This window comes from Podarcis erhardii, assembly GCF_964252035.2.
Source record: "Podarcis erhardii genome assembly, chromosome: 4".
Taxonomy (NCBI): domain Eukaryota; kingdom Metazoa; phylum Chordata; class Lepidosauria; order Squamata; family Lacertidae; genus Podarcis; species Podarcis erhardii.
In genome coordinates, this window is record NC_138508.1 from 3,107,232 (window position 1) to 3,120,211 (window position 12,980).

Here is a 12,980-nt window from a genome sequence, read left to right on the forward strand (position 1 = left end):
TTCCTGATGTTTAGTTGGAATCCCCTTTCTTGTAACTTGAAGCCATTAGTTGGGTCCTACCTTCCAGAACAGCAGAAAACAAGCTATACCCTATAGTCATTGAAAGCTGATAGATGATTCTATTGGCTGACACTTAAGTGCCTCCCTCAGCATAACAAAAGAGGTTGCTCAGTGCCATAAGGCAAGTGGGTGGGCCTCCCCACCCTCACTTAACTGCTGGGTGGATGGAACAATAGGACAGGGTGTGGTGAGAGAGCTGAGCAAAGAGCAGGTGGAGAAGCTAGACATGGAACAATAGAAGCAAGATCCATTGGGTGTTAATGCAGTAAGCCCCTCCATTCTATTCTCAGGTTGCAAATGTGTGTTGATATATGCTAAAGATGCTGTAGACTCTTCTGTCGCTCATTCCAAGGAAACTGAGGTCAGGGTCCCCTGAAGGCTCTCACCGCTCAGAGATAGGGGTGGCATTTAACAATACAATAGTACCAAATTACTTTTAAAAAATGCTCACATCTTACTCATCTGTCGTCATGTAAGAGCACACACAAGATCTCCAGAGCATCTCTCTGAGAGTCTTTGCGGAGGGATCCTTAGAGATTTTCTAGCAATTGCTACTGCAATTTCACATATTACATTCCCCTGGGATTCAGCAGTTTTCCAGCAGTTTTGGGACAGCCTCCCTCCCAGAGGGAAAGCACAGGAGGTTTTAACCAGGCCTTTTGTTCAGCTGCAACACAGTGGGCGCCACTGTCATTATAAGAGAACAAGATATGTGAGTTCCACCACCTCTTTTTCTAGATAAGTAGCTCTAGTTTTAACCCTAACTGGAACACAATAAAAAGAGGCATGAATCCCTTAGTGGAGGGGTCAGCAACCTTTTCCAGCAAGGGGCTGGTCCACTGTCCCTCAGACCTTGTGGGGGGCCGGACTATTTTTTTTTTGGGGGGGGGGGTTCCTATGCCCCACAAATAACCCAGAGGTGCATTTTAAATAAAATGACACATTCTACTCATGTAAAAACACGCTGATTCCTGGACCATCTGTGGGCCGGATTGAGAAGGCGATTGGGCCACATCCGGCCCCCGGGCCTTAGGTTGCCTACCCCTGCCTTAGTGCTTACTGTCAGGAAAATCATGTTGCACCCAGAGCTCATGGCTTAGAGTCCATTAAGTGCAGAGACCCCTTTTGAATATAAACATTTTAATTGACTTCAAATAGGTCTTTATCAGTCATAAAATGACAAAGCTTGTGCATTTTAAGCATGGATAATATAAGAACCCAAGAACAGCTCTGCAGGATCAAACTCTAGGTCCACTCAGTGTTAATCTATACCATCCCATAAAATGTCTACATTTCTCTTATTTAGATTGTCCCCTTGTAGTCCAGGCTGGTGGCTTTTGCACTTTCTCCATACTTGAAGCAAGCCTATCTCCAAGCTTCCTGGCAATTTTTCAGTAGATTCCCTCCCTAAGGAAAAACATTTTTGATACAATTCCGACACCATAAAAAGCACATGCTGAATAATTACTGGAACGGCAGAGTCAGGTTCAGCATTGACCATGGGAAAAACCATACCAGTTTCACTGTTTGTGCCATAAAGTCAGGTAAGTTCAAAGGATTCCTTGAGAAACAAGGCAGATGAGTTTTTCTTTGATCAACGACAGGTGGGCCTACAGTCATGATGTTATGCAATGACAGAGCTAATATCTTTTACATAGGAATAACATGGATAACAAAACAATCTTGTTCTGGTTCCTGCACCTTAAAGGAAGATTGTAGACCAAAAGGTTGAAGGGCTGGAGGGAAGGATATGAGAATTGGGAGATTTTAGCTTAGGAAAAAATGAGACCAGAGGAAGGAGACACAATGGTGCTGTACAAAATTTTGCACAGTGCAATAAGTTCTTCTTCCTCTGCCACAATACTAGAACCTGATGGGAAAGTGAATGTCGGAAGGTTTCTGACAAAATACAGTACAATACCACGAACAGAACACCTGCAAATATTGAAGTGTAATATATTTTTGAGGCGGGCAGTGAATTTTGATTAAGTGAACAGCTCACTGTATCATTTTGCTACTCCACAAAGCAGAGGAGCTTATGAGTTCGGACAAGGTTTTCAGAGCTGAAGAGGACAGATTTATGCTAGACGGTCATAGATTGGAGACAGACTATTTCTGTAAACATGCTGTTTTTCTTCAATGATTCCTGGGGATCCAACCAGATAAGATCTTGCACTGAAGTGTCTCACATATGCTGATTGCCACGCTTAACACGTCGTAAGAATTCCGAAAATAACAGCATGATACAAGGTCTGTGTCATGACTCTTTGGGGGTCTATAGCTGAGGAAGGTCTTCTGGCAGAGAGGTGCAGGGTTTACATGTGTGTGGGGGGGTGTGTTACGCTGCCTTTTTATTTCACTGTTGTGAAATGAATTTAATATGTTACTATATTTGTTTTATTTGGGACGCGGGTGGTGCTGTGGGTTAAACCACAGAGCCTAGGACTTGCTGATCAGAAGGTCGGAGGTTCGAATCCCCGCAGCGGGGTGAGCTCCCATTGCTCGGTCCCTGCTCCTGCCAACCTAGCAGTTTGAAAGCACGTCAAAGTGCAAGTAGATAAATAGGTACCGCTCCGGCGGGAAGGTAAACAGCGTTTCCGTGCACTGCTCTGGTTCGCCAGAAGCAGCTTAGTCATGCTGGCCACATGACCTGGAAGCTGTACGCCGGCTCCCTCGGCCAATAAAGCGACATGAGCACCGCAACCCCAGAGTTGGTCACGACTGGACCTAATGGTCAGGGGTCCCTTTACCTTTATATTTGTTTAATTGGAATGATTTTTTTCTGAGATTGCCACATAATGCTCTGAAAGGAATAAGTATATGCAACATTTTAGTTTAGGAAAGAGGAGAGCAAGGGAAGGGGACACGATGAAGGTGTTTAAAATTATGCATGGTGTAAGGAAAGTTTTCCTGTGTCACAACACTAGATCCTGATGGAAAACGGAATGCTGGAATGCTTCTGACAAAATGCAGGACAATGCCATGAACAGACATTGCTCCAAGTGACCTTTATGAAAGACCTGCCATGTAGACTGGTATCATGCTTCAACTGCAGGAGAAGGGCAAAGCCTTTGTGGCTGAAAAAAGCTTTCCAGCAAAGGACTTATGAGGTCCCTGTTCAGAATTGTAGTTGCTACAAATGATGCCAATGCTCTGTTGTCAAACCAACTGGTGGAAGGAAGAAGTTCATCAGATCCCCTTTCAACTGCAAGATTTTGCTTCTGGGACTCATAACTTACACAAGTGATGCTTAAACTGACATTGGTTAGACTTAAAAAGAAAGCTGAGGATTAATATTCATGCAAAGGTTGGAGTGTAATTTGCCTCAGGTAGACAGAACATTGAGTGAATGCGTTTTGGGGTACTAATGCAACTTTTTCCGCTGAACTTAAACTCAGACATTTATCTCTCTTCAGAATGAAAATATAACCACTTCCTTAATATCTTCCCACCAAATGCACATGGGAAATGATGTCCTCCATCACCAGATTCAACGAGAGCCTTGTGAGCCACCAAACCTTTGTCCTGATTGGCATCCCTGGGATGCAGGAGAAGAACTCTTGGGTGGCCTTCCCACTGTTTGTGCTCTACGCCCTCACTCTGTTTGGGAACATCACAATCCTCTATGTCATCAAGATTGACCAAAGCCTCCATGAGCCCATGTACTTCTTCCTTTCCATGCTCGCCTGCTCGGATCTGGGCCTCTCCATTTCCACCATGCCAACAATGCTGCAAATCTATTGGTTTGACTCAGGAGAAATCCCATTCAACGCCTGCATCACTCAGATGTTTTTTCTCCATTCGTTCCAATGGGCAGAATCTGGCATTCTTGTGGCAATGGCTTTTGACCGTTTGATTGCCATCTCTGAGCCATTGAGATATAGATTACTTCTCCCAAACACAGTAATTGCAAAAATAGGTATAGCTGTGTTTTCCCGAGCTTTCTGTGTCATCTTCCCAATCCCTTTTATTATTAAACGGCTCCCTTTCTGTAGATCTAATGTCCTTTCCCACTCCTACTGTCTGCACCCAGATGCTATGAAATTAGCTTGTGCAGACACAAGAGTCAACGTCTTATATGGCTTGATTCTTGTCATGTGCACTTTGGGGTTGGACGTGGTCATCATTCTTGTATCGTATGTCCTGATTCTGAAGACTGTTTTGAGCATTGCCTCCCGGGAAGAGTGTCTGAAGGCTCTCAACACCTGTGTGGCCCACATTTCTGCCATCTTGATCTTCTACGTCCCAATGATTGGTGTCAGTGTGGCACATCGATACGGGAAGCATCTTTCCCCCATTGTCCACATGCTGATGGCCAACATCTATGTTGCGGTCCCACCTCTTCTCAATCCCGTTGTGTACAGTGTGAAGACCCAGCAGATTCGGCAAAGGATATGCAACATTTTGAAGTTAAGGAAAACTAGGGCTTGATCTTTCTGACAAAGGAGAATTCCGTAATAAAGTGGTGTGAAAGTGTATTGTAATTAGGAATACACAGATAAACCCCATATTGCTACCGTATATATTCATTATCTGGTCTGACTTGTCATAAGAACAAGAAGAGCCTCCTAGGTGAGGCCAATGGCCTATGTAGTCCAGCATTCTCTTCTCACAGCGGCTCTCCAGATGCACATTATGGGAAATCCGCAAGAGGACCTGAATCCAGGTCTCTCACTTTCTGCAGCTTCCAGAGGGATAATGTCATTCAGCCTCTGATATTGGTAGAATATCACCATTGTGGTTAGTGACCATTGATAGCCTTTCTGAACAATGTTATTTATTTCTACATCATCATCATCATCAAGTTAGTCTGAGAGCTGACTTCTGCCTTTTCGAAAGAAACAAATAAATTTAAAGAGACTCAGTACAGCCAGTAATATCACTGTTATGCGAGTACAAAGCCTTTTAATATGTTCAAAAGAAGGGGCCATATTTTTTAATGTGCCTTTCCAGGAAATGAACACACAAAATCACGCACACACAAAATCACACACGTACACACACACGTACACACACACAAGCTGGCACCATGTAGGGAACGTTACAGAGCAAGTTACAGGCCAAGTCACTCAGCTGCACTTGGATTTTGCTGCCATGCTTGAAGTAAGATCCAGGGAGGTTTTTAGGACACCACTTGGTCAAACAGTGAGTGATCAGAATCAGCTGTCGCTGCCTGAGGACAAGACACGTCAAGGGGTTCGGCCAATCACATCAGCTCCTGACCCTTCCCAATCAGGGATAATAAGATCTAACCAAAGGAGGTTGGTTGGCTGGCTACCCAGCCAGATGGGCAGGGTATAAATAAATTCATCATCATCATCATCATCATTGCAAAGAAGGATTGTCACTTGCCTTGAACATGATTATTTCTGTGGTTTTTAAAAAATAATATTTATTAACAGTTTAAAGTTTACAAAAAAAGAAAAAGAATTAAACAAAACAATACGATACAATACAAAAACAAAAACACTACATAACACTAACCCTAAAACATTGAATTAACAAAACAAAGACAATTAAAAACACATCCAATAATTTCAATATCTCATCTTTCATTCACTTGTTTCAGCGACCTCCTCGCACCTCCCTTTTTGTATTCCACTTCAATTAACTGTTTCAGCAATTCCTTTCCATCTTCCTCTGTTTTCTGTCCTGTAATTTATCTTAACATATTCTAACATTATTTTTCCCTTTAATACATTAACAATATATTTGTACTTAGTTCCTTATAACATTTCTGCTAAAGCCATATAACTTCATTCCAACATTTTTCTAACATTCATTAATTTTACAGTATTTCTGTAAATAATCTTTACATTTTTTCCAGTCTTCTTCTACCGACTCTTTTCCCTGGTCTCGGATTCTGCCAGTCATTTCCGCCAGTTCCATATAGTCCATCAACTTCATCTGCCATTCTTCCCGGGTGGGTAAATCTTGTGTCTTCCAATATTTTGCAATGAGTATTCTTGCTGCTGTTGTTGCATACATAAAAAAAGTTCTGTCCTTCTTTTGCACCAATTGGCCGACCATGCCCAAGAGGAAGGCCTCTGGTTTCTTCAGGAAGGTATATTTGAATACCTTTTTCATTTCATTATAAATCATCTCCCAGCATGTCTTAATCCTTGGGCAGAACATGATTATTTCTGAAGCTACTACAGCACTGCTTTGACTGATATGTATTCAATGCGCTTTATTAAATTATTGTAAATCAATTGCTTCATGGTTCGATTATTTGTGTATGCCAGTTCAGATCCTTCAGGATGACAGATGGTTTATAAATGCAAATAAATAAATAAATAAATAAATAACCACTGCTGCCAATTCTGAGTCCCTGAACAAATGCTACATTTAATCCTTGAACATCTTTTGGACCTTGGCAATAATAACTTCATTCTTTTACTCATGCCCATATTTTTTGTTGTTTACCCCAATCCTCCAAGATGGGGATGGGACCTTTCGGTAAAGAGATTTTACTTTGTATCAATTATGCTTCCTGTATCAAAGAGAGAATCACACAGAAGACCTGTTTCAGGTTCATAGCTGTTAGTGTAAGTGCAAAGAACTGCTTGAGATACAAAGCAGACGAGTTTCCCCATGATCTACTTCAGGGTTCACCAACCTTTTTCAGCCATCGGCTGGTCCACCGTCCATCCCTCAGACCATGTGGTGGGCCAGACTCTGTTTTGGAAAGAAAATGAACGAATTCCTACGCCCCAGAAGTAACCCATAGATGCATTTTAAATAAAAGGACACATTCTACTCATGTAAAAACATGCTGACTCCCGGACTGTCCGTGGGCCAGATTGAGAAGGCGATTGGGCCGCATCTGGCCCACGGACCTTAGGTTGCCTACCCCTGATCTACTTCATCCCTTCTAATCTGGCTTCAGGCCTGATTTTGACACTTGAATGTCCTTGATCATCTTGGCTGATGATTCTGATCAAGTAAGATAGTGGGGTTTGACACTATATTCTCCTTGCTCTCTCTGTAGACCATCATGTCCTCCAGGTGTGGTTCTGTGCATTCTGTGGATGTAGGATATGGTTATCAGATTTTTTTAATGAATCTGGGGACACTTTTTTTAAAAAAAGCTGAGTAGCAACGGGGGGTCAGTAGTGGGGATGGTGAGGCAAAAGAAGAAGAAGAAGAAGAGTTTGGATTTGATATCCCGCTTTATCACTACCGGAAGGAGTCTCAAAGCGGCTAACATTCTCCTTTCCCTTCCTCCCCCACAACAAACACTCTGTGAGGTGAGTGGGGCTGAGAGACTTCAGAGAAGTGTGACTGGCCCAAGGTCACCCAGCAGCTGCAGGTGGAGGAGCGGAGACTCGAACCCGGTTCCCCAGATTACAAGACTACCGCTCTTAACCACTACACCACACTGGCTCTCAAAGACCCTGGGCCCAAGCACACCTGCATATTGTATAAAGATGCAAAGCCCTTCTTTAGCACCCTATGAAACATAAATGTGCAGAGTTTTTAAAAAACTGGGCAACAGCCCCCCACCCGCAACTCCCAAGCCTCCCCCGATCAGTCAAAACAAAAGGGGAAGGGGGCAGGAGATCTGTACCACGAGACGTCCCCTGTTCCCCTTCGACAGTGGCGGCAGCAGCGGCTGTCAGCAGCCCGGAGCCAGCCTGGTAGTTGGCTCTGGCTGGCTTCAGGAGCTGCTTGCTGCCCACTGCTGTGGCGCCCGCCATTTTTCCTCACTGGAAGTTCCAGCTGGCAAGGAAAAATGACGGGCGCCACGGCAGCGGGCATTGAGCAGCTCCTGAACCCAACCAGAGGTGAGGCTGCCGCTGCCACATTTCCTGGGGACAGATTCTCTCTCTCTCTCTCTCTCTCTCGCTCTCGCTCTCGCTCTCGCTCTCTTGCTCTCTTTCTCAATTTCCATTGTGTATTACTAGACTGCTTTCTAATACCCATTGGCCACAATCCAGAGACTGACAATGTGATAATCATCTACTTTGCAAATGCTAAGAGACCACAGGATCAAAGGCTGTATCTTACACATACAGCAGAATGTTTTGGTAGAGTGAACTGTACCTGAAGGTGCTGCTGTGCAATGCCAGGTCAATGATTCATAAGACCACTGCCATCCATGACTTGATCATGGATGGAGGACTTGACCTGGCATGTGTAACAGAGACTTGGTTGGATGAAGCAGATGGGCCTGTTCTTGCCACTGTTTGTCCACCAGGTTTCTCTTACGCACAGCAACCCAGATCATGTGGGCGGGGAGGGGGCGTTGCAGTGATTTTTAGGAAGTCATTAGTTTGCACCAGACATCCTATTGGGAAGACCCAGTTTTCCGAGTGCATGTTCTGGAAGTTGGGCAATAGGGGCAGTACAGGATTCCTTTTGGTGTACCGACCTCCCCGCTGCACCAAGGATTCCCTGCCCGAGCTGCTTCAGGTCATGGCGGATGTTCTCCTGGAGACACCTAGCTTGGTCGTCCTAGGGGATTTTAACATCCATGCAGACACGACCTTACAAGGGGCCGCTCGGGACTTCGTGGAAAGCATGGCCTCCATGGGGCTGTCCCTGAATAAGTCTGGCCCAACCCATAGCCACGGACATGCCTTGGACCTGGTGTTTACCTCTATGGATGTTGGTGATCTGACACTAAGTAAAGTGCCATGGTCAGATCACTTCCTGGTGCAACTGGACTTCTCTGCGACCCATCCCCTCTGCAGGGAGGTGGGACCAATTCGGATGGGTCGCCCCCGCCACTTAATGGATCCAAATGGTTTCCAGAGAGTGGTAGGGGATGCTTTATCCCATGTTGATGGCCTTTCAGCTGATTCCCTGGTGGCCCGCTGGAATGTGGAGTTAACCAGGGCTATTGACTGTTTGGCTCCGAAGCGCCCTCTCCGATTGCATGGAGCCCGGACAGCCCCGTGGTTTTCCATGGATCTGAGGGCAATGAAACAATCATTGAGACGGCTAGAGCGCCGGTGGCAGATAACTCATTCCGAATCTGACCGGACACAGGTTAGAGCTCAACGTCGAGCCTACCAAGTGGCGATAGCGACGGTGAAGAAGAATTTCTTCACCGCCTCTATTGAATCTGCAGAAAACAGCAGCAGGAGACTTTTTCAGGTGGTTCACAATTTAGCGGAACCACCTGCAACATCGGGGCCCAGTACGGGCCACATGTTCTCCTGCAATGATTTTGCAAAGTTTTTTGCAGATAAAATCGCTCAGATTCGGGAAGAAGTAGACTCCACCGTGGGAGCAGGGCCGGGGCGGGAGAGTGCTAGAGTTCTGTCTAGTCAAGTTGAGTGGGATCAATTCCAATCTGTTACCTCCGAGGATGTGGACAGGCTGCTTGGATGAGTGAAACCAACCACCTGTCTCCTGGATCCTTGCCCATCCTGGCTTAGAAAAGCTAGCCGGGAAGGACTGGGCGATGGGCTTCGTGGGGTGGTGAATGCTTCCCTCCATGAGGGAGCCTTCCCAGACCTGCTGAAAGAGGCGGTTATTAAACAGCTTCTTAAAAAACCATCTTTAGATGCGGCCACGATGGCCAACTATCGCCCAGTCTCAAATCTTCCATTCTTGGGCAAGGTGATTGAGCGAGCGATTGCCGAACAACTCCAGGCATGCCTGGAAGAAGCAAACCATTTGGATCCCTTCCAGTCGGGATTCAGGCCTCATCATGGGAATGAAACTGCCTTGGTCGCACTGGTTGATGATCTCCGGTGGGCTAGGGACAAAGGTGAGAGCTGTTTCCTAGTTCTGCTGGATCTCTCTCATTCGATACCATCGACCATAACATCCTTCTGGACCATCTGGAGGGGCTGGGAGCTGGGGCACTGTCATACAGTGGTTCCGCTCCTTCCTCCTGGGCCGTGTTCAGAAAGTGGTGGTGGGGGATGAGTGTTCAGACCCCTGGGCTCTCACTTGTGGGGTGCCTCAGGGTTCTGTCCTCTCCCCCATGCTTTTCAACATTTACATGCAGCCGCTGGGAGAGATCATCAGGAGGTTTGGGCTGGGTGTTCATCAGTATGCGGATGATACCCGGCTCTACCTCTCTTTTAAATCAGAACCAGTGAGGGCAGTGAAGGTCCTGTGTGAGTGTCTGGAGGCGGTTGGAGGATGGATGGTGGCTAACAGATTGAGGTTGAATCCTGACAAGACAGAAGTACTGTTTTTGGGGGACAGGAGGCGGGCAGGTGTGGAGGATTCCCTGGTCCTGAATGGGGTAACTGTGCCCCTGAAGGACCAGGTGCGCAGCCTGGGAGTCATTTTGGACTCACAGCTGTCCATGGAGGCACAGGTCAAATCTGTGTCCAGGGCAGCTGTTTACCAGCTCCATCTGGTACGTAGGCTGAGACCCTATCTGCCTGCGGACTGTCTCGCCAGAGTGGTGCATTCTCTGGTTATCTCCCGCTTGGACTACTGCAATGCGCTCTACGTGGGGCTACCTTTGAAGGTGACTCGGAAACTACAACTAATCCAGAATGCGGCAGTTAGACTGGTGACTGGGGGCGGCCGCCGAGACCATATAACACCGGTCTTGAAAGACCTACATTGGCTCCCAGTACGTTTCCGACCACAATTCAAAGTGTTGGTGCTGACCTTTAAAGCCCTAAACGGCCTCGGTCCAGTATACCTGAAGGAGCGTCTCCACCCCCATCATTCTGCCCGGACGCTGAGGTCCAGCGCCGAGGGCCTTCTGGCAGTTCCCTCATTGCGAGAAGCAAAGCTACAGGGAACCAGGCAGAGGGCCTTCTCGGTAGTGGCGCCCGCCCTGTGGAACGCCCTTCCAGCAGATGTCAAAGCGATAAACAACTACCTGACATTCAGAAGACATCTTAAGGCAGCCCTGTTCAGGGAAGTTTTTAACGTGTGATATTTTACTGTATTTTTGGTTTCTATGGAAGCCGCCCAGAGTGTCTGGGGAGGCCCAGCCAGATGGGCGGGGTATAAATAATAAATTATTATTATTATTACTGATTCCAGTTTGTAGATCAATCACATTCTGAATGTTCCCTTCTGTTAAACACTCCCTACTAATAGAAGGTAAGCATGACAGGGAGTAGATTGTAGCCAAACGATTTGCCTGATATGACTTTCTATTTTCATTGACTTTGGGAATTAAAAAAACATACGGTGAGAGCATGGTGGTACCACCCATATGAATCAGAACAATTTAACACAGCGTATCTATATCAGAACAATCTATATCAGCGTATCTATCAGAACAATTTAACACAGCGTATCTCAGGGGAAGCGGGTGGCTCTGTGGGTAAAACCTCAGCGCCTAGGACTTGCCGATCGCATAGTCGGCGGTTCGAATCCCCGCAGCGGGGTGCCCTCCTGCTGCTCTGTCCCAGCGCCTGCCCACCTAGCAGTTCGAAAGCACCCCCGGGTGCAAGTAGATAAATAGGGACCGCTTACCAGCAGGAAGGTAAATGGCGTTTCCGTGTGCTGCGCTGGCTCGCCAGATGCAGCTTTGTCACGCTGGCCACGTGACCCGGATGTGTCTGCGGACAGCGCTGGCTCCCGGCCTCTAGAGTGAGATGAGCGCACAACCCTAGAGTCTGGCAAGACTGGCCCGTACGGGCAGGGGTACCTTTACCTTTACCTATCGATATAATGCTGTGGGGAGTCATCATATGGGGACTTGGAACACAGCATCATGGATAGCCTATGCAGAGCTCCGTTGGTTAGAGTGTGGTGCTGATAACACCAAGGTTACAGGTTCGATCTCGGTGTTTAGTTCAAAATTAGTTTTCCGTTCTGCTGATACACATTCAACGCATGGAATGCCCCCACAAGAGTGAAGGAGGAAAGAGGCACCAAGGAGAGGGATTACCGTATTTTTTGCTCTATAACACGCACGTAGTTTTTAGAGGAGGAAAATCCATAGGCATGCCACCCGTAGGCATTCCCTCCATAACACACACAGACATTTCCCCTTACTTTCTAGGAGGAAAAAAGTGAGTGTTATGGTGCAAAAAATACGGTAATTACGTTTAAAAGTTGAAAAGTTACATAAGCTGGGACATGATCTGAAACTGCACTCACTGCACACACCAAGAACCCGATGGGACCTAAAAAGCAATACAAAGATGCTGCAAGTGTGGATAGCATGGTAATAAGGGCAGAACATGTAATTTTTCCGGCACAGAAAGAAATTGGGGTCACCGAGTCTCTGAGAAGACAACTGCAGGTCCATGGGGATTCCCTTGTAATTGCCGTTGGGATTTCAAGTTTCAAGTGTCTCTTCCCAGTTTTCTGGCGTCTTGGGGCAGCTGGCCTCTCTGAGGGAAAACAGATTTACTGCAACCTTCCATGCCATAAAAGGCACAGGCAGATTCCCTCTTGGAGCAGCAGAGGCAGCTTGGAAGAAGTCATGTCAGGTCCATGAGCTGCACCGTAAACTCAGGTAAGTGCAGATGATTGCGTGAGATACAAAGCAGATGGGTTTTCCCTTGACTGACTTCAGAGATGTCTTTCACAGTCATGAGGCCATGAAAAGATGGAGATGGTTATGAGCCTTGTCTATAGGAGCCTACGGGCTGCAAAACGAAGCACCTCAGCTTCAAGACGTCTTTTCACAAGAGGAGAAGATGGGGTGAGACCTCCATGCTGCTAACCCAATACTTAGAGGCGGATTTAGGGGAGCACAGGCAGTGCAGTCGCCTCAGGGGTTCTGCAGAAGACACCACAGCTGTTATTTAGAATGGAGTGTGAAAGGCAGAGAGGTGCCAGATTTTGGCATTGCACAGTCTGCCACCAAAATTTGAGATCCAAAGGTCTGCCACTGCAATACATTTAGTCATTTAGATATCTCATTTCCAATCCACAATGAAACTGTGATTGTTATTTCTGATTTTCAGGTGAGAAATTGAAAGAATATGCATGTGCCAAACGACATGCTCCAATCCTCAACAAGAACAACACCTGGG

At 46.4% G+C, this 12,980-nt stretch overlaps 2 protein-coding genes across 2 annotated transcripts in view; one reads left to right on the forward strand and one right to left on the reverse strand.

The window, feature by feature from the left end:
- Nucleotides 1-12,980, reverse strand: part of LOC309340597 (uncharacterized protein) — a gene marked incomplete at its 3' end in the record, with an annotated part of 141,695 nt that overhangs the window by 110,021 nt on the left and 18,694 nt on the right. The gene's annotated exons all lie outside the window — the stretch shown is intronic.
- LOC309341166 (olfactory receptor 51H1-like) lies at nt 3,529-4,491 on the forward strand (the record flags this gene model as incomplete). Its single annotated transcript, XM_081860688.1, has 1 exon — nt 3,529-4,491. The coding sequence occupies one exon, from the start codon at nt 3,529-3,531 to the stop codon at nt 4,489-4,491; it is 963 nt and encodes a 320-aa protein (XP_081716814.1).